The sequence below is a fragment of the Sebastes fasciatus genome, chromosome 9 (genome assembly GCF_043250625.1).
Source record: "Sebastes fasciatus isolate fSebFas1 chromosome 9, fSebFas1.pri, whole genome shotgun sequence".
NCBI lineage: Eukaryota > Metazoa > Chordata > Actinopteri > Perciformes > Sebastidae > Sebastes > Sebastes fasciatus.
The window spans coordinates 6,252,722-6,272,625 of NC_133803.1; the positions used below are offsets into that span (position 1 = coordinate 6,252,722).

Here is a 19,904-nt window from a genome sequence, read left to right on the forward strand (position 1 = left end):
CATATTTGTTTGAAAAATGACGACTTTAATTGATTATAAAAAATAGTTACAGATCCTTTTTTCTGTCAATCGATTAATCGCTGTAATTGGAAGCATCATTCTTATTTCTTTGACAGTATGGAAATCGGTTTTCTCGTCACAGAAGAAGCATTAAAACTTGCATCTTACAGGTAAAACATCAGACTTGACATGTAGACTGGTATAGGGAGTGTGGGGCTAAGCATTACAACCAGTTGGTGCAGGGCCAAGGCAACAATCCAGAATAATTTCCCCGATGCGAACAATTAATCTGGAATCAACTACAGTATGCCATTAATCTGTGAAACAACTGAAAATTACCATCTGTAGTCCAATCAGTTCTGAAGGCTCAGCCAAGGGGGCAACATGAGCAAAGTCATACACAAAGTGTGTGTTTCAAACTATTCTACACAATCAAATTTTAATTTGCAACATAAAAATCCTAACCTTAGCGCGAAACAATGAAAAATGTCATCTAAATCTGTCATATACAACATCACAAAGCATATCCACTGACAATGATTTAAAGAAACAATGTTGACTCAACATTGCTGGACACATTCTCGACCTCTGATCCATGTTACTGCACCTTGCAAATCACTGCATGGCTTGACATCTTCTCTTTTTTTTGTACGGAGACACTTGCTTTCTACCTCCATATACCATTTACCATTGTCTTCTTATAAAAAGGACAGTTTAATAAATTGACAAACAGCAAAACTGAGAAAATCACTTACACTATAAGATGTTGCGAGATATTATTGACAACTGTGAAGGGCATAAGCGTTTTCCTGTGGAAATCTACTGAGCACACCTGATAAAATATCTCCTTCCTATACTGATATAAGACAGTGAATTAACTGTGAATTAAAAACAAAAATATGGTCCTCTCTTTAGGTTCATGGTGGAGAGGAGGTCGTGTTGCTTGGGCTCTATCTATCTTGGCGTGGAGAGGAGGTTGTGTTGCTAAAGCTCTATCTGGTTGGCGTGGAGAGGAGGTCGTGTTGCCCTGGCTCTACCGGTTTGGCGACGAGAGAAGAAGACGAAGAAGAAGACGAAGACGAAGAAGAAGGGCACTTTATTAAGCCTAGCACTTGGGGACGGCTTTGACTAAGAGGTAGAGCAGGTCGCCCACCAATCTGAAGGTCGGCGGTTCGATCCCCGGCTCCTCAAGTCACATGTCTGATACCACATCACCTTACACCCAACCCACATACCTTTTATGTAGTTGAGTATTTCCTTGAGGTGGCCAAAGCTGTTAAGTAATGGGTCCTGTTCTTCATCCTGGGCAAAGAATAAAACATGATAAGAACATGAGGGAGGACATCTAAGACACCATTTGACATTCAGAGTAGTTGAATCTAATCTAATCCTTTAACCCCTTACCATTCTGCCTTCTTTTTAGAGGGGTAAGGTTGGAGGACAAGTGATGTTCAGGGGTAGATAAATAGTCAACAGTAGATGTCGAATAGAAGTGGTGTACATCATTTGAAAGCTAGTGTGTCAAGTTGTTCTAGTCATTAATAAGAAATACAAATTATTTAATAAATTAATGAAAATAAATTGTGAAAGTGTATAAGAGCGTATAACATGATGATATAGGTTTGTGATGGCCATTCCCATGCTCTATCATGTCTCATAAGTTGTTGCAGCAATTTTTGGGTTGATACCATTCGTTACACAGATTTGGTGCTAAATTTAACCATTTTCTACAGCTCGAGAATTGATCAAAATGATCAATAATCCCTCCACAATACCACATTAAGACACCCAGACCTTGAGGAACACCATAGAAAAAGCCATGCTGTGATTTGGCTTCAGAAACTTTTGCCATTTGGAGATTTCAGCAAGAATTGCATTTTTCAGCGATTGGATGGCGAGCACTTCTGTTCTGGAAAACGGCTCAAAAACTCCCTTAATGACAATCTACTTAGGAAAGCCATCCATCCTCCATCCATCCAAAATTTAGCGTAACTTTGTAGCGTTTAGTGATCTTCCTGACAAGCTAGCATGACATGGTTGGTACCGATGGATTCCTCTGTTTTTTCTAGTTTCATAGAGATCTAGCTTGAAAACTCAGCCCGCAATAACCTCCGAAAGACAGAAAAGCGGACGGCCCGCTGGTGGAGTTTTAAGGGTTTAATGCTTAGTCACAGGATGTATTAAGATGCCATGAAAACAAACAATTTCTAGTATTAACTACAGCACTTTATTAAGTATATTCTACATAAAAACAGAAATGGCTCATTCAAAAATGGATCTGTATCCGACTATTTATGATGAGTTTGCCTCTGAAGAAGTGCCCAACATGCTGACTCTTGACAGACATAACACATTATAGTTTAACACTTTGGGGCAGCAGTTCTCAGTTCCGCAATTAGCAGGTTGATGAAACCAGTCCCTAATTAGATAGCTGAAATACATCCAGGGCCGAGAACCTTCATTAGGATAATGATGTCATCATGTCTATCATCTACTTATAAACTGTGATGTCTGGAAGATATAGTGAACTGTGACTTTCAAATTACAGCAGCGTCTGAAAATGTTGATTGCTCTGGATGCATGTGATAAAAAAAAAAATAAATAAGCAGCATCTTGGTACTAAACTAACACACTCAAGATTAGAGCCAGTAGTTTTGACCTGGGATGTATGCTTTCAGGGTTCATACAGCTTTTTAAGAGTGAAATTCAAGCACTTTTTGAGCACTTTTTAAAAGGTACCTAAAACAAAAATGTGCAGACTTTATCATCACATCTTAACTGCTTCTATCTAACTTACTAGAAAGATAACTTAACTTAACCTATTTAACATTAAATTAGGGCTGTCAATCGATTAAAATATTTAATCGTGATTAATCGCATGATTTTCCATGATTAATCGCAAATTAATCACACACTTTGTATCTGTTCAAAATGTACCTTAAAAGGGAGATTTGTCAAGTATTTAATACTCTTATCAATGTGGGAGTGGACAAATATGCTGCTTTTTGCAAATGTAGGTATATACAGTATTTCTTATTGGAAATCAATCACTAACACAAACAATGATAAATATTGTCCAGAATAATACTTTTTATTAATGTCATCCCTGTGATTCTCACTGGAAAGGTTTCCTTTCAAAACAAAACTTCCATCACAACATCAGAGTCATTTTGAACTGAGGAATACTGACCCTTGGGTTGAGTATCACTTTGACGTTTTTGCAAATTAAAATGAGTGACTACTATATCTGAAGTTAAGTCCTACCCTACCCATAGGTCAGTTTTCATATCTTTAGTAAATCTTACCTTAACTCAGTTAAAATTAGCAAATATAATTGTTGTGTTTAACTTACCAGTGGAGTGTGGGTATTCCATCTGGAGTTCCTCTTGATAGCTCCAACAACAGTACTAATTTCACCCTGGACGATGTAGATATTCTTGTCCATCTTGCTGCTTTTCTGAGAGAAAAACAGAGGAGGGGATGGTTGGTTTTGGCAGAACCCTATATCGCTTATAGTCCATCTATACAAGTGTATTATAAAAAAAATTCTCATATCAAGATATCATGGTTCACAGTTGTCAGTTCTAACAGGTTATATTTTAGTAAAATCTGTCCCAGCATAACCTCTGAAGTACCGAAAATACATTGTTTTTTTAATATGTTGTTTTGTTACGGTGTTTTCTGGAGTGTTTTTAATGTCTGTCACTCTCCCATCTCATGAAACAGATACGCTTCAATTTGTTAAAATGTCAGCATTAAATCACGTCTATATATGTTGTGAACTTATAAACTACATCTATAATGACGGATCGAGGCCCCCAGTTTCCTTATGAGCATTAAGAGCTACGGTGGGCAGAGGGAATAAAATGGCTGATTTCAATGAATAGAAAGAATGCCATAAAACAATTTTTGTTAACTGAATTTCTGATGTCAGTCAGTGGTGGAGACAGTCTGTCCTCCTGATGTCTTTTCAGCTCCTCAGGAGATGTGCTGCTGACATGACAGCTGGTCCTGAGGACGGTAACACTACATCTGAGGTCAGAGTCGGTTTGGATTGAATGGACTGATGCTTCAGAGGCACTCTTCACACCACTGATGTCTGGTGTGAATTTGAGGTAAAAGAAAAACACAATAGAAATCACTTGACTCAAAGAACATGAGCTTATCTTTACATGTGATTTGTCATACTTGTGTGAATATTGTTAACATATCAGTATCAATAATGTTGTGATTATTACCGGGATGAACAATTAATCAAAATTTCATCAAAATCGCAATATGGCCGACTGCAATTTACATATCACTATCGGGACAATTTTTGTTAAAGGAAAAGTGTGTGTCAAAATAAGATTTTTAAATTAGATATTGTGCTGTTGCAGAGATGTCCTGGCCGACCGATTATATTCTACAGACTTAAGAAATCATCATTGTTTGGTACAGATAGATCCCCACAAAAATCACACCATAATCATTTTAATATGTTTTTCAATGAAAATAAAAATACTGATGTCAAAAATATCATTCCCTCTAATATCGCAAATCATATCACAATTGCAATATCAGCGAAAAGAATCGCAAGTACCGATTTTTTAAAAATCTTTCACCCCCTGACTATCATCAGAAAATATTTCTTATTTATAACCTGCAATACCCATTACAGTAATCAAAATGCAGCATCTAGCAAACACAATGTGGCCGATAATCTAAAAAATTGAGTTTATGGGTGCGTGCATGAATCAGTTATTCAACCAATCAATTAATGAAGCACACTAAAACCTTTGAGTCAACCATACACACATATAGCCTATGTAAAACATATGGGGTACTTAACTAGCTTATACAAAAATACAGAATTTACATGACAGGTACTGGCTACTATAAATAATGTAGTACAGACCACTGAGCCATCAAGTAAAACTGTCTGATAGTGTCTCTCGTGGCAAACATCTGTCAGGCTACAAAAATTGCGTACACTGGAATTCATCTTAAACTATGGATAAACAATCATTTAGACTTAATATAATATGAAACCCTGAAATGCTACAAGTAAGTCACCAAGCTTAAAGTCAAACTAAGAACTCTCACCCTCAAATGAATATGGAATCTAAGAACCAAACAGCCGATCTCCATGTGTACCTTGACTATGCCTAAAACCAATAAGGATAACCAAACAAAATCAAAATGACATACTGTTCATATTTGACAAGCAGTATATCTCAAAATGGTTGGATTAACCTTTTTTCCTTGTGTCATGAAAGCCATGCCAGATAATACTCTTACTTTACAGGAAGATTTATGAATGTAAAGACTAGGTGGCGGAGGCCACATTCTTTTAAATTCATGGTAAGCAGCCTATTCGAAATAATAAGAGGATGAAGGTATGACAGGTAGAGGCCAGGATGTAGAGACAGAGTGATAGGCTTATAGCTGGTAAGACTATGATATATATGAGACTTCACGAGTGATTAAAGGGGAACACCGACCAAATGAAGAATTCCAGTATCTTATTTCCATGGCCTAGGAAAGTTCAATCAATATTTGTGAACATGAGCTACTCTCTCTCAAAACAAGAAAACAAGTCTCAAACTGGTGATGTCATTGGGTATAAAGTCCAGAGCTGCTCCAAAGACAATGAATGGGAGACCCACAGAATGCTTGTTTTCTTTGTTATGCCCTAATAGGGATGTTAATAACTAACCGTCAACCGACAATAATAATTTTGACAAATGAATGCTATCAGTTAAACAGTTAAACGGTATAATAGGCAAGAATTAACTACAAAAAAAACAATGTATAGACTGATACAAAAATAATCCCTCTCAATCATCACTATGCCTCACTAGCAGTGTGTGGTGGTGAATTTGGGTACATTTCATTAACATCAAGACAAAATTTACCGGCGGTACATGGGGACCTACGAACGCCTCGCCGGCACCGCTGCCTTTGCCAGGCAACAGCGGATACAGAGCTTCATAGAGTCAGGGTGGAGAGTGGGCGGGCAGGTGTCAGCTCCGTGCAAAGCAGCGGAACAAAAACACTGACACATCTTCCAACAGTATGACAACAATGCACTTTGCGTGCCTAGTCCGATACTCTGTAGATATGTAGCCTATAAACAAGATATATTTTAATAAAATTCAGTTGTACCGACAGGATACAGTAGAGCACAGAGGCCGTTTCCATGCTGCAAAGCAGACAAGCGCTCACGTCTGTGTATTCACACGAGGAATGCATGAGACCTCGCGGATCCCAGCAGGACGTCAGTTGAGTAAGCGGTCCTTAATGTCATCCAGGACACATTCACGTACACACTACTAAAAGAATGTGACCAAATGAGGCCCAAACCACCTCTGAATGTGGTCTGAAAGATTCGATCTTCACTATCGCTGCGCTCTCTTTCAGCCGAGGGGGCCAACTTTGAATGCGGTGTGTTTACAAACAGTAACTGACAACGCTTACCTATTTTACCTTTAAAAGAAATATTAAAAATTAAATAAAAAGCTGAGCAAAACTCAGAGGAGCAGCTTGTCACTTAAAGGAGAATAGCTGGTCCACCTTAAAGGTCAGCCCACCTTAAGTGAGCCTGAGCCGGAGTTGTTGCTAGTTTTGGGGCTAACCTTGCGGCTAAACTAAATGATGCGTTGGAGACTTTTACTGGGAAAGTGGCTGCATGTGTCCACGACAATGCACGCAGCATCGTGCTAGTCCTCCAGCATAGTCCTCCATGCTGCACCGCCATGTTTCTATCAACTTTTCCTGCTTGGGCCGGAGTCGATAACGTTACTCGCTCCCGTTGTCGCTGCTCCTTCTCTCTTGCTTCACCACTCACTTCCCATGAACACACACACTAATCTACACACTGGCTCTGCTCTAAATGACCTACACTACTCTAACAACAACTGGCTCTAGAGAGGGACATTCGCGTTTTCACGTCGGCCACCACTGCTCTCCAACACGCTTGGCACACGGGAGATGCTTCAGTTGGTTGCAGTCTCCTCACCTCACCGCTAGATACCGTCAGATTCTACACACTGGACCTTTAAGGAGTGTCGGCATCCCTATACCCAAATGAGCTTTATTCTATTGTAGTGTTCTCAGAAACAGAAAATGTACCCATATACTCAGAACACTCCCCTGGGTGCTCTCGGTGTTATCCAGAACATTTTTCCCAATTCATTGTCTATGGAGCAGTTCCACATTTTATAACCTATGATATCACAGGTTTGAGTTTTAGCACTCTAGTTTTTCGATGTGGGAGAGAGTTGTTCATCTATTTTTTGGACTGTTTTGGACCATAGGGATAAAATGTATGAATTTTGAAAATGAAAGTAGTTTCCCTTTAAGTTTTTCAAACCACCAATTCCAATCTGAATCAGTGATCAGTGGAGTCCTGGTCTGATATTATATTTTCCGACATAATACAGCTGCACCGTGCATACAGCAGGTACAGTAAACTTAGTAAAAGCAAGACAGTTTAGATAAAATGTTTGGCAAGTAAATGGCACTGCATTACAAAAAAAAACTGCCTGCATCACAGCTTACTTTCTTAGCAATATAACAAGAAGTCTCTAACAAATTAACGCTGTCATTTCAGTAAAAACATACAGTCACTGCCTGCTGTCTCACTACTGCTTCTTTGTTGAGCAGGAAATAATGAACGGGTTCTGCAGGGTTCCTGTGGGATGGTAAGACTATTGTGTTGTCTTACGTTCAGTTTTTATGCACCAAATATTTGGAACAAGCTCCCAGAAAACTGCAGGACCGCTCCAACTCTGAGTTCTTTTAAATCAAAGCTTAAAACATTCCTGTTTGCTGCTGCCTTTTATTAAAGCAGATAATGATCTTATACTGCACTAGAGCTTTTACTCTTGTGTGTTATACTCTATTTTAGCTTCTACCCTAGCTTTTATTTTTAGCTTGTTTTTATTTTCTAATCTTTAATGTTTTTATGTTTTTATAATTGTTTTAATTATGTCTTAATGTTCTTTTGCACTTTGTCGCAATGTTCTTGAATGTTTATGTAAAGCACTTTGAATTGCCCTGTTGCTGAAATGTGCTCTACAAATAAAGCTGCCTTGCTTTGTATGCTGGGTACCAAACAGCAAAACAGTGTATTTTTGGCAAGTGATGACTTTTACACTGATCTTTGCATGATAAGATTTGTCCTACTGACACTGACAGTCAGGCTAGCAATGAACACGTGAACAACTGATTGTTGAGTAAACTTAAGACTTGCTCCCTTGCTTCTTAGACATCTCTGCTAACAGACAGCTGGATGTCAGCTGGTCAGCACAACATCTCTGCCTGGAACTTGTCAGAAACACAGAAACTAAATCACAGACATTTCCAACCTGTATCTAACATGTTAAACATAAGTGCAACATAATGCAGCCACACAACAAAAGCAAGTGATACAAGCCAGCTAAGTCAGTTGGCTGTCAGGTGAGCTAGGAAGGTGTTAGCTGCCTAATGATCATACCTAGCTAACGTTAACTCAGAGGCAGAGCTAACAGGCTAACAAGCTCTCTACCCTCCTCAGACTGCTGACAGTCCTCTGAGACAATCAACAGAATGAGAGGACAAAGGACTAACGGTACTATTAAATTAGTATGTATTAAAGAGTTTATAAATTCGTTGTAACGTTATATATATTACCTGCCCAGAAACCTCACAGCTAACTACTTAGCTAGCGTTAGCGTGTCACCTGCAAGGCCTATTGAAGGAGGCTGGGCCACTGGTCTTGTGGTATGGTGTATAACGCATGCGCAGTGTAACTGAAGCTGCGGTCGTGTGTTGCGATTGGCTCAATTTCAGACCAGATCTTACTGCGCATGCGTCATACCCCCGAGATATGACGCGTGTCCTAGCCTCCTTCAATAGGCCTTGGTCAACTGGCTGAGGACAGATGTGTCTTCCGTGTTTGTCCTATCAGACAACAGTCATTTATTTCCTTGATCCAATTAAGCAAATTGGCAGTTATATAAGCAGGCTTTTCTGCTTCTCTAGGAATAAGTGTATTACCTGTAAGGTGTCTGTTACTTCAAAGATGGAGTCCTGCTGCAGCTAATGCTAGGCTAGCTCAAGCTAGCAGGCTAGCCGGCCAACAGTGAATGAAGAAGACCAAAGTTCAGTTCACTATGACGACGACAGGACACACTGAAACCTCCCGACAGTCCACTGCGTGATAACGTGATATTTCCAAACTGCACTTGTCCATTCACTCTCCATACATCTGCTCCATAAGTGGATAAGTGAAGCTCTGCTAGCTGCTAGTAGCTGTCAGTCAGTCTGCTCTCTGTAAACACACTGACGTGGAAAACCTCTGCACTCTCAACCAAGCCTGATGACAGAGAGGTTTGATTGACAGGCTACCAAACTGATCACTTCACGCGTGATATGGGGCTTTAAAATGCAAAAACATATCAGAGAATTAAAGGTCAAGTGTGTATTAGCGTTTGTGTTATTTTTTCAAATCATATGGACTGACAGGGATTCCCCGGAAAGAAAATATAACTTGTGTTACAGAGAAATCAGGGCGGGACAAAGGTAGCAAGGTTGGTTGCGCCAGGTTGATGACGAAAGCACGGTCTGCACAGCTCCATTGAAGAGACCAGTAGAGTCTCACACTGACAACTGGGCTATGTGTATCAGTTTCCTCTCACAGGCCCCTCTCTTTGTGGGGTTAAATAATGTGATAAAGGGGGCCTTTCCCAAAGTGAGCTCCAGAGGATTTGGGAGAGTCCTGCAACAAGCTGGTGTTCACTTTACTTTTTTTTTTAATGTAATTATTTCTTGCAGCAAATGTATAGTACTATTGTAGCTTAAACACAAGTCTCATGCTCTACCCATGTAGTCCAAGACATATACAAATCAAAGCTGAATTACAAATAAAATATATAACCTTTTTCCCTATGGTGGATGTGGGATAAAAGAGGGCTCTTTGGACTAATGCAGTGCTGCAACGGAGCGAAATATGGTGACAACTGTAAGGGCCTACAGCTTGAATACTCACCAAGGGCCCCATAAAAAATAATAATTCTTTTATTTTCGAAAGGGTGGGGTTGGACAGTATTGTTTATTATATGTAAGGAGCAGATGAATGCAGTTAAAGCTGCAGTGGGTAGAATTGGAGCAAATGTGATTAAAAAAAATGTGTTTAATATTTTTAATATTTCTCTCCTCAAATGTTTTCAGAATCATCTTGTAGTGTTCTGTTTAGCTGTAAAATGAGAAAGTTTGTGACCCGGCAGCCATGTTGAGATCAGTTCAAGAAATACCAAGCACCGCCCACCAGCCAGAGCAAACTTTATCATTTTAAAATAAGCCGCTCTGCTGACAGTAGACTTGTCCATGTCTGTGATTGGTCATTTTACCGCCCCTTTGTGTGAACGCGCTCAAAGCTGGATTGAGAAACCCTGGATTTGACTGAATGAATTGATAACCACATTCATAGGACCGCTTAGCGTGATCGCGGTTGTTAGGGTTAGTGAAGCCAGATAATGAGACGATACCCTGGGTATGTTGAACTCCTTTCGTATTCCTCCCCCCTTGTTGCTGCTGCTTTTGTGTCTTTAGGCTCTGTTTTGCTTATGATGGTTGAGTGGATTGATGGGTATGGAATAGGTTTTTGTCTACTTTGTATTTGTGTTTGCATGCTGGGAGTATTTGCTGATTTGTGTTCTTGATTTAACCTCATTAGCTCTAGGGTGCTGGAAGGTGTGGTTCACCTAGACAGACATACCCAAAATAAATCAAGAATAGCTCCACAACTACCAGGTCTATGTGCATGAACATGGTCTCTATTTATAGGTAAGACCTCAGAGAATCCATCACCAGTGTCAGTAACATTGTGTCTGTTACTATGCCTGAGTAAACTGTGATGAACCAAAGGAAAAATTTACATTTTTATCCTTGCCTAAAATGTTTTCTAGATTAGACAGTGGATAACACCATTATAGCAATGATGCCATGCACAGAGATGTCACTGAATTCATTCAGCAACTCCTTGACTACAACTGTGCCAAAGCAGATATAAATAACACAAAGCACATAGATTCTACAAAGGTTTTAGTCAGGATAGGACCAGGCGGACTCTCCATTTGGCCACTTGGATACCTAAAGTGTGCCAAATGGGTTTTCTACCTCTTGAAAGGAAATCTGGCTCTAAAATACTACTGATATCCACTACAGGAGGCTATGTACACACAATGGAGCCTTTGGCCATGACATGTACCCTGTGCATCATCACATTCTACCATTGTGCTCAGTATAAAATCAATAAAAACAACTAAATTGTATAATTTTGACTACAAATGGAGTCGTTTTGTTATGATAATTAAATTATTTATGATTAAGTAAAACTTAGATAATAACGAATAAGATCAATAACAATGTAAATAAGATAACAAAAAAGAATCCAAAGTCCAGTATGTACATTCAATATAAAAACGGTTGAAAATATTATAAAGTAAAAATACAATTTCTCGTTAGTTGATTTTGTAACTAAAATATAGAAATTATTGCCAAACAGACATTGTTTGTACAAAATACACTTGGAGTGTTGTTTTAGTCGCATTAAGGCCTAGTCTTTTAGAAACAATTCTGAAGAAATACCACCACAGCATTTTATGGATTTTTTAAAGGCTTTGTTTTAACACACGGCTCAGCCGAACCCGATACCGGGTCCGTCGGGTAAAAGAGGTTAATTATACGTATATTGCTTCCATGGTATGTTCTGTTTTGTTGAAAAAAAAATTAACTTTCTTGTATTTCAATCTAACAGTGACCCAACAATCAGTTGCCAAACAATGTACAGTATGTATGTGTGTTTGCCATTTGGTGGGGGGTTCCATGTAAGGACAGCTACAATCCAACAATCTCTTATCTCTCTGTGCAATCAGAAGCAGCCGTTTGCTCAACACCTACACACAAAGTATCGCTCTGTGTTTAAAGCATGTAGAATCTAAGTGTGTCAGACCTCTGTTTGCTCTTTGCAAAGTGTTTGATCACCTGTGGGATTCATAATTGCAACATTTCATCAGCAAATATATGCGTGTCGTTTTCCACAGTAGCAGATATGTCGGCACCACCGAGGCAATAACAACTTTCTTTAATTTTTTTGTCATGCACTTGTATATATATATATATACTTGCAATGTTCTCACAAAGAAACAGTATCTTTCTAACAAATCATCTTTAATAACCATAAAGCTGTGTTGCATATTCTCATTTGATCCACCATATCCCTGTCCAATCCCTGCTCAGCTGCATATGCAACAGCTGGATTTCTCTTGGTTACATTCCCTTCATCCAAACTGAAAATATTTATGTAAGCTTGTGTCTTTGACGTGAGTCTGTTCATCATTAATTACAGACATGAGAATAAGAGCAGTGGGATTTTTTTTAAAAATTTTGACCATCTCATTTATCTAAATCCTTAAAGACAAAACACCAAATGGCACATTTACACCACTTTGTCAGGCTCCAGGTGAGGGCTCTGTGCTTCAGTGAGTAATGTGTTTCTGCTTTGCCTTGTAGTTTATAAGTTTATACATCTGTCCTGTTGTCTGGTAAGAAGACAAAGAATCAGCATTTTGGCTTTAAGAAACATGCAAACCCAGACACTGTGATATGCTTTGTGTTGCAAGATGGTTGTGTCATATTTGGCAAGTATGTTCTTGTTTGAAAGATGTGGAAGTGATAAATTGAGGCTTGTTTATCAAGTTCCTCCAACATTCTTGGAGATATTTTCGAGCACTGCTCGAGGCCTGAGGGCATATTCATGGTTATGAAAATGTGTGCATGAACGGAGATGATAATAGTCTAATCACCAATCAGTATGAGTGTTTCTATATTCCCATTTCATTTTTTTCTTTCAATGACATCCATTATTGAACATAGAAACACACGACTCTTCTGTATAATGTGAATGTTGTTGTGTGCGAGCTTGTTAACTCATCACACAACACGCTTCCTTCAAACTGGACAAAAACAAAATAAAACTCACCAAACACATTTTGGTTAGTCTTTCTGATGTTCCAACAAAAGCAAAAGCGCCCGCAGGGTGTTGGGGAGCACTTCATCACAGCGTTTCATCCAAACAGTGCTCCGAGCTTTAATGTTTCTATGACAAAAATATCTTAACAACATATCACCAGTCTAATCTAATAGATTAGCGTAGCTCACTTGCTTTTTATTACCTATTTGGGCTACTGTCTATTTGTTTGACATTGTTTTTTCATCATGAGCACCAACCGGAGGATGCTCGTCCTCATGCTTTGTACTGATGAGTCTGTCACCGCTCAATCTGACAGCCATGGAGCTCTTATATTTTCTCTTAATTTTCTGTTAAGAGAAAAAACATTCTCATATTTTATTTATTCAGTTAGCTGTTCAGTTATAGATTAGATCTTTTCACTGGCTCCCTGTAGCGTATACAATCAACTTTAAAATTCTCAGTCTTACTTACAGAGCATTGCATGGTCAGACTCCTGCATAAGTGGCTTTAGGTCAAATGTGCTAAAATTAGCTGTCTGTCACACACTTTTGCCTTAAAGGCCCAGACACACCAAGCCGACATCAAAGAACTAGCGGCGATGAAGGCCGACTGTTGCGTCGCCTCATGACGCCTTTGTCTTGGCTCACAAGTTGCACTTGAACCAACACAAAGACTACAGCCGACGGCCAGTTAGCACGTACGTTCTGTGAGATGAAATAACTCTCCATACCCGCAGGCGGCGGTAGTCTGTATTCGTCATTTAAAAAGGGAAACATATATACAAAGCAGCGTTTACCGACCATTTTCACACCACTGATGTGATTTATGTCTGTGAAAAACGCTGTATAAATACATTTTATATTACTTACTAAATAAACAGAAATGTAAAAATGTATCTCTGGCTATAGCCACAAATTTTTACATAATGTGCTAATGTGAGCATGAAACACAAGATATACATGTTAATTAATGAGCTTTAAAGGTGTTGGTTCAGGCTAGCTGTTTCCCTATGGTTTCAGTCTTTATGCTAAGCTAGGCTAATTTCTCCAGGCTCCAGATACACTTAATGCACAGACATTAGCGCTGTATTGATCTTCTCATCTTACTCTCAGAAAGAAAAAAAAACATTTCCCAACATTTTGATTTTGACAATTTGACGTATTTAATTACATATATAACCTCTACCCCAGGTTAATAGACCCACTTAAGTCTCTCCCACTGATTCCAGATAAACTACAACTGTATACTGGGAATCAAACTAGACTTTAATGGAGGTTTTATGCTGCATGTGTGGTCAGGTCCACATCTTGTCACTGTATATTGGACTACTTACTTCAAAGGATGGTAATGTATTATGGTTGGTTTATTCAGTCAATCCCTGCAATACATTGGTCCATTACAATGTTTTGATGATGGCGGTGGAGAGTACAACACCCAGATCTTAACTCCAGCACCATCACACAGCCAACTTTTATACATTAAAGTCATCTCCCGTTCCTCGCCTTCACTGTCCTCATCTATATCGTTCAGTATCGCCTGACCTGCAGAATACTGAAAAGCAGTTTATCAGTGCTGGCATGCTGTGTGCGCTCCTTTACACACACACCAGGTGTTTCAGAAAAACAAATACACCTGCAGTTGAGTTTTGGAAATTTTCATTTGCTGTGGCTGTCGATTCTGAAAGCCTCAGAGTTCCAGCATCAACAGCAAAAGATGACAAATGTTAGCGTTGTGTACACCAACATCATATCTCGCAGCCCACAGCTGTGTTAAGAATGTGATAACACTGTTCAGAGAATTGTATTTCAAAGCTTTTTTTAAAAACAAAAAAAAATCTGTGTAACTGCAGGACGCTTACGCTCTCCCTCCATTTCTACCATACACATCCACTGCCCTTACAATAAAAGTCCCAAGTGAGTTTTCCTTTTTGGTAAAAAAAAATTGGCAAAATAGCTAACAAGCACACTTTCTTTAATGTTTTGCATTTAACAGATATTCCCCCATGTAGCCTAAAGGCAGGTGTAAAACATTTAGATTGTCTACAGGTATTTAATCATAAACGAATCTATTGGAAATATTGAAAATTTGGACCTGATGATGGTTCTAGATGAAATGTAAAGGGATCACTCAAGTTATTATAATTCATCCTGGAGGGAATAAGAATGGTACATCTGGTAGAGGTCGTTCTCTTGACATAGTCCTCGGTCCTCACCAACACGTGCTTTCCCTGTAGCAGAGACTTTAAGCGCTGGAGGACTAAGAGCACTGCCTGAAGTTTGAGGAGGTTGATGTGTTGTTCCTCGATAAGAGGCCACACTCCACCAAGCGCTCTCCCCAGGCAAGTCCACCCCTCCCCCACCCCCTCAGGGGACGCATCCGTGAAAGCATGATGTATGAGGTCACTTGTTCCAGCTAACAGGTGTTGTGAGGACCCCCAGTAGCGTATATCGTTCTCTACCGAGGGCGGTGCTGGTCACTAAGCGACGCTTGTGCTTCTTGGCATCCAAGAGGAGGCTGGCAAACCACCTCTGCAGGCACCGCATGTGCAACAGCCCCAGCCGCACCACCGGGTGCTCGGCCACCATGAACCCCAGCGTCCGCATGGCCGTCAACGCCGTCACCGTCGTGGTTTGCAAACTGCCAACAGCAGGGCTGCTCGTACTGACTTTCGACAGAGTAGCCCATAGACTCTATGCATCGAGCATAACTCCCAGATTCTCCACCTGTCAGTGTGGCAGGGGGGCCGCTCTTCTTCCAGTTGATCATGAACCCCAACTCGGTTAGGTGTAGGATCATTTCGGCCGTGTGGAACACCGGCCATTCTTTGGACTTGGCCGTGACAATGAGGTCGTCAAGATAAAAGAACACCCTCATGCCAAGGTCGCGTAGCAGCTGCAGCGTCGTGTCAAAACGTATGCTGAAGGTGCAGGGGGGGCCAGAGAATAGCCCAACGGTAGTCTGTTGTACTCGTAGGTTGTCCCCTGGAAGGCGAAATGGAAGAATTTCCTGTGTTTCTGAGCCACCTTGACGTTAAAGTATATGTCCTTTAAGTCGATGGTGGTGAACCAGTCTCCCAGCTGGACCGGTTCCAGTTATCTGTGTGATGGTCATTATACGGAACGTCTTGCGGGCAATGCATTGGTTTAGGCTGCGCAGATCTAAAATGGGTCTGAAATCTCCTGTCTTCTTGGGAACCAGGAAGTACGTGGAGTAAAACCCCCTCTGTAACCCCCACAGCCTGTAGAACTGGAACATATAACCCAGTCTCAGTGTCCTTCCTGTCCATCCATTCAGTTAATACACAGTCCCGTCGCCACTCCTCATAGACCTGTGTTAAAGGATAAGGGACCAGCTGTGGGGCGGCAGCTAAAAAGCTGATATCTCAGCCTTCACCACCGCCAGACCTTCCATAAAGGAAAAGGCTGGCCCATGGGAGACCAATATGGAATGGTCCGAGCCGGAGATGAAGTCCTTTAGTGCACCACCGCTTGGCCGGCTTGAAAAAGATACAAACATTGTATCATGAGAAATAGACACATATGTACTCCCCCACAGTTTCCATGCCTTGAGCTCCAAGCATGTGTTGTGTTAAACCTTCACAGTGACTCTAGGCCTGCCATTGTGCAGCATGTGTGTGTGTTTTCTACCTGCTTCCTCATTCTTCTTGTCTTTTTAAATACGTGGTTATGTGATTATTGGTGTGTTTTTGAAGGAGACGGAAGAGAAAGTGATTGGGTCCGGGTCCCCACAGGCCAACGAGCCAATCATCAAGAAGGAGATGTGCGCAGTTGGCGTGGTGGCCGCATGTTACAAATTTAGAGAGGCATGCGCCGGGTCCGCCCACCAACACAATTATATTTTTGTGGCGGGAATATGCTTTCATCTCTTACTCTTCTTATAACATTTCAACTGCTTTTCATCCCTTTCTCGTCAACTGACAAGTGAATGCTTTCAGGGCTTACACGTTGTCTGAAACGGTTTTCATCTCTTAGACTATATGTCGGCCTTACTCCGTCTAAATTTGAACACACATGTTTGTGGGAAAATGACTTGCGTCTACATTAGCATTTCCAGGTTGTTTTAGTAGAGACCTCTATCCACAGTGAAACAAATCAAATTTTATAAGCTACCTTAAAGGAAATTAAATTCTATTTCAACAACTTTTACCACCTATTTTTACTGTTTTCATCACTTACACAGTCAGAAGCAGAAACTTCAGAGCTCCATCTGTGCCTACAGCATGTTTTCAGGCAAAGCATCACTGTATCACACACAATCACCGTAGTTACGTTTGGAAAAACAGAAGAAAATAGACTTGAAATGTGAAAATAAGCTTTGGGTTGCGTGTCATTACACAAGAGACAAGAGACAGGTTGTAGACAGATTGATTAAACATCTATCCGTCAGATGCGTGTGATACGTGTCCACAGGATCCGTCATTTCCACTCTTCCCATTTATTGTCTATGTAAGGAGCTGTGCAATGCATTCTGGTAGTGTCGGACGGGCTGCTCCTCATTTGCATAAAGTTGAGATCAAGGCTATACTTTATGCAAATAAGTGGCATGCAATGCGACTCGCCGCCTCTGGAAACACCCGAAAGACTTTTAAATGAACCGTTGTTGATCTAAAATGAAGACAGATTCAGATTCATGGCTGATCTCTCACCTCAAATGTTTTCAGAAACACATTTCCATAAACTTTTTTCATAATTTAAGAGAAAGTTTCCAAACTTACTGCCGTGTTGATTAGGACTGTGTGTTGGCAAGAATCTGGCGATACGATACGTATCATGATACTGGGGTAACCATTCAATATATTGCAATACTGTAAGCAAGGCTATATATTGCATTTTTTTATTTAGTTTTAGGGAAACTGTCATAGTATAAAGAACACACCAGAAATAAACTAATTTAGAATAGGCAAAAAATAACATTTATACTGCATGCAAAAAAACTTGGTGGGCATGTCTGTAAAGGGGAGACTTGTGGGTACCCATAGAACCCATTCACATTCACGTATCTTGAGGTCAGAGGTCAAGGGAACCCCTGTGAAAATGGCCACACCAGTTTTTCCTCACCAAAATGTTTCGCAACTTTAGAGCGTTATTATTCTCCTTCTCGACAAGCTAGCATGACAGGCTTGATACCAATTGATTCCTTAGGCCCTCTACAACCTCGGGCTCGCCGTAGGATTCTTAAGAGGTTAATTAAAAATCAATATAGTGATGCAGTATCGTACAACGTAATTATCGCGACACTCTTGTATCGATATTTTCCTTACACCCATAATGTTGGTCCTGATTGAAATCTGTCCCACTAGTGAAATCCAATCAGAAGTAATAGTAATAGTAGTACTTGAAGTAAAGCTTCTATTGTGTATTGGCTTCCTGTTTCAGGGAAGGAGAGCAGCTGTCAGTCATCTATCGTAACACCTAGCGGCACGTCCATTAAGCGTCCAATGCTGGGAAGGGGAGTGACCCCTCCGTCCAAAAACGATCCCTGTGAACACTATACCATGAGACAGATGACTGAAAGACACTCCGTCAGTCTTCAGCTGACAGTTACACTGCTTTCATCTCTTATTCTTTAACTGAGAGCTCATGTCATGTGATTACACTTCACCTGACCCCTTCTAGCTCAATTAATCAATTAATGAATCAATTACACTTTGAGGATTTCAGCTGTTTTTAATGCTTGAGCTTCAATTGAATCTTCACATTCATTCAGTGCTTATATAAACTGGAAAAACAAAGTTCGGAAACTTGTGTTTGATGGATTATTTCTCTGTTGTTACAATGCTAATTGGCATTGTATTTTACATCGTTGGAAAGCCTGTTTATTTACCTTTGCAATGATGTCCAACTTGTAAGGATCATGCATTTGTGGGATGAGCAGCACAGCTGATTATGTGGGTAGCACCCAAGAAAAATTTGCCAAAATGCTCCGTCAATGGTAAAATAACAATCCACCAAACACAAGTTTCTGAACTTTGTTTTTCCAGTATACTTCAACTGAAACTTTTTTCAGCTCTTCTCATTCGCTTCGGCTCAAGTCTTGAATGAGTATTTTTTTTCTTTTCAAAACAAGTTCAGAAAGTTAAAAAAAAATTTCAACCCTCTAAACAATTAGTTTGTTGTTCACAACAGATTAGAATTTTTCATTGCAAAATAGTCAGCACAATAACCACTTGCACACGTCTTGCTGATCAAAACTGATGAGTTGCTTCTCTGTGAAGTTGTCGTCCTCTTCACGACTTCTACACATTCCTTCATCGTTTGAGCCGTCACATGCAAAATGATCCATTCAATTATCAAAATCTGTCAGACATGCATGTATATTCCATAAATATCATGATGAGGAGGTACACTTTTTTTTAATGAACTACTGCAGGTTTTTTCATTGTTGCAGGGTTGTTTTTTTACACTTTCATGGCAAAATTTCAGTTCACCGTATATGGCTTTACATTTTCTGTTTACAGTTCATGTAACACATTGCTACATGAATAATCTTACTGTATACATACAAATGTGCATATCCTGTTTCTGTGTAGCTACTGCAGTACTGACTTTGCTCAGTAAACTTTGACCTACTGTTAAGCTGGAAATCCAAACAACTCCTTGTGATACACAACAGCATTCAGTTAGACAAAACTAACATTCTGGTATAATACAGTCAGCAGTCAGTGTCAACAAAAAGTAGAACAAAACAGATTTGCATAAAAGAAACATTTCCAGTTGACTGTCATGGTGAAAAAACATCTGCACATTTTGACCAGTATATGGCTCACATGATGACAAAAAAACGTTTCATTTTGGTGCCGTTTGGGCCAGTTTACTGACACAATAACTAGTTTTAGAAGCATGAATGAAGTGTTTTGGGTGAGTTAGTACCTTTTGCAAACATGCAA

General features: G+C 39.9%; 1 protein-coding gene across 3 annotated transcripts in view; it reads right to left on the reverse strand.

Annotated features, from left to right (window-relative positions):
- gbf1 (golgi brefeldin A resistant guanine nucleotide exchange factor 1) overlaps positions 1–9,321 on the reverse strand; it is a 109,242-nt gene extending 99,921 nt beyond the window's left edge. For 2 of the 3 annotated variants that reach the window (XM_074645628.1, XM_074645626.1), the window contains exons 1-3: positions 9,022–9,321; positions 3,353–3,457; positions 1,236–1,302 (exon numbers count right to left, since the gene is read on the reverse strand). In XM_074645628.1, coding sequence (XP_074501729.1) covers positions 1,236–1,302; positions 3,353–3,445 — 160 coding nt within the window. In that variant the 5' untranslated portion in view covers positions 3,446–3,457; positions 9,022–9,321. Of the gene's footprint in view, positions 1–1,235; positions 1,303–3,352; positions 3,458–8,655; positions 8,782–9,021 lie in introns of those variants that run through there. The other variant, XM_074645627.1, reaches the window with a different exon arrangement.
- Between the last annotated feature and the right edge of the window lie 10,583 nt (positions 9,322–19,904).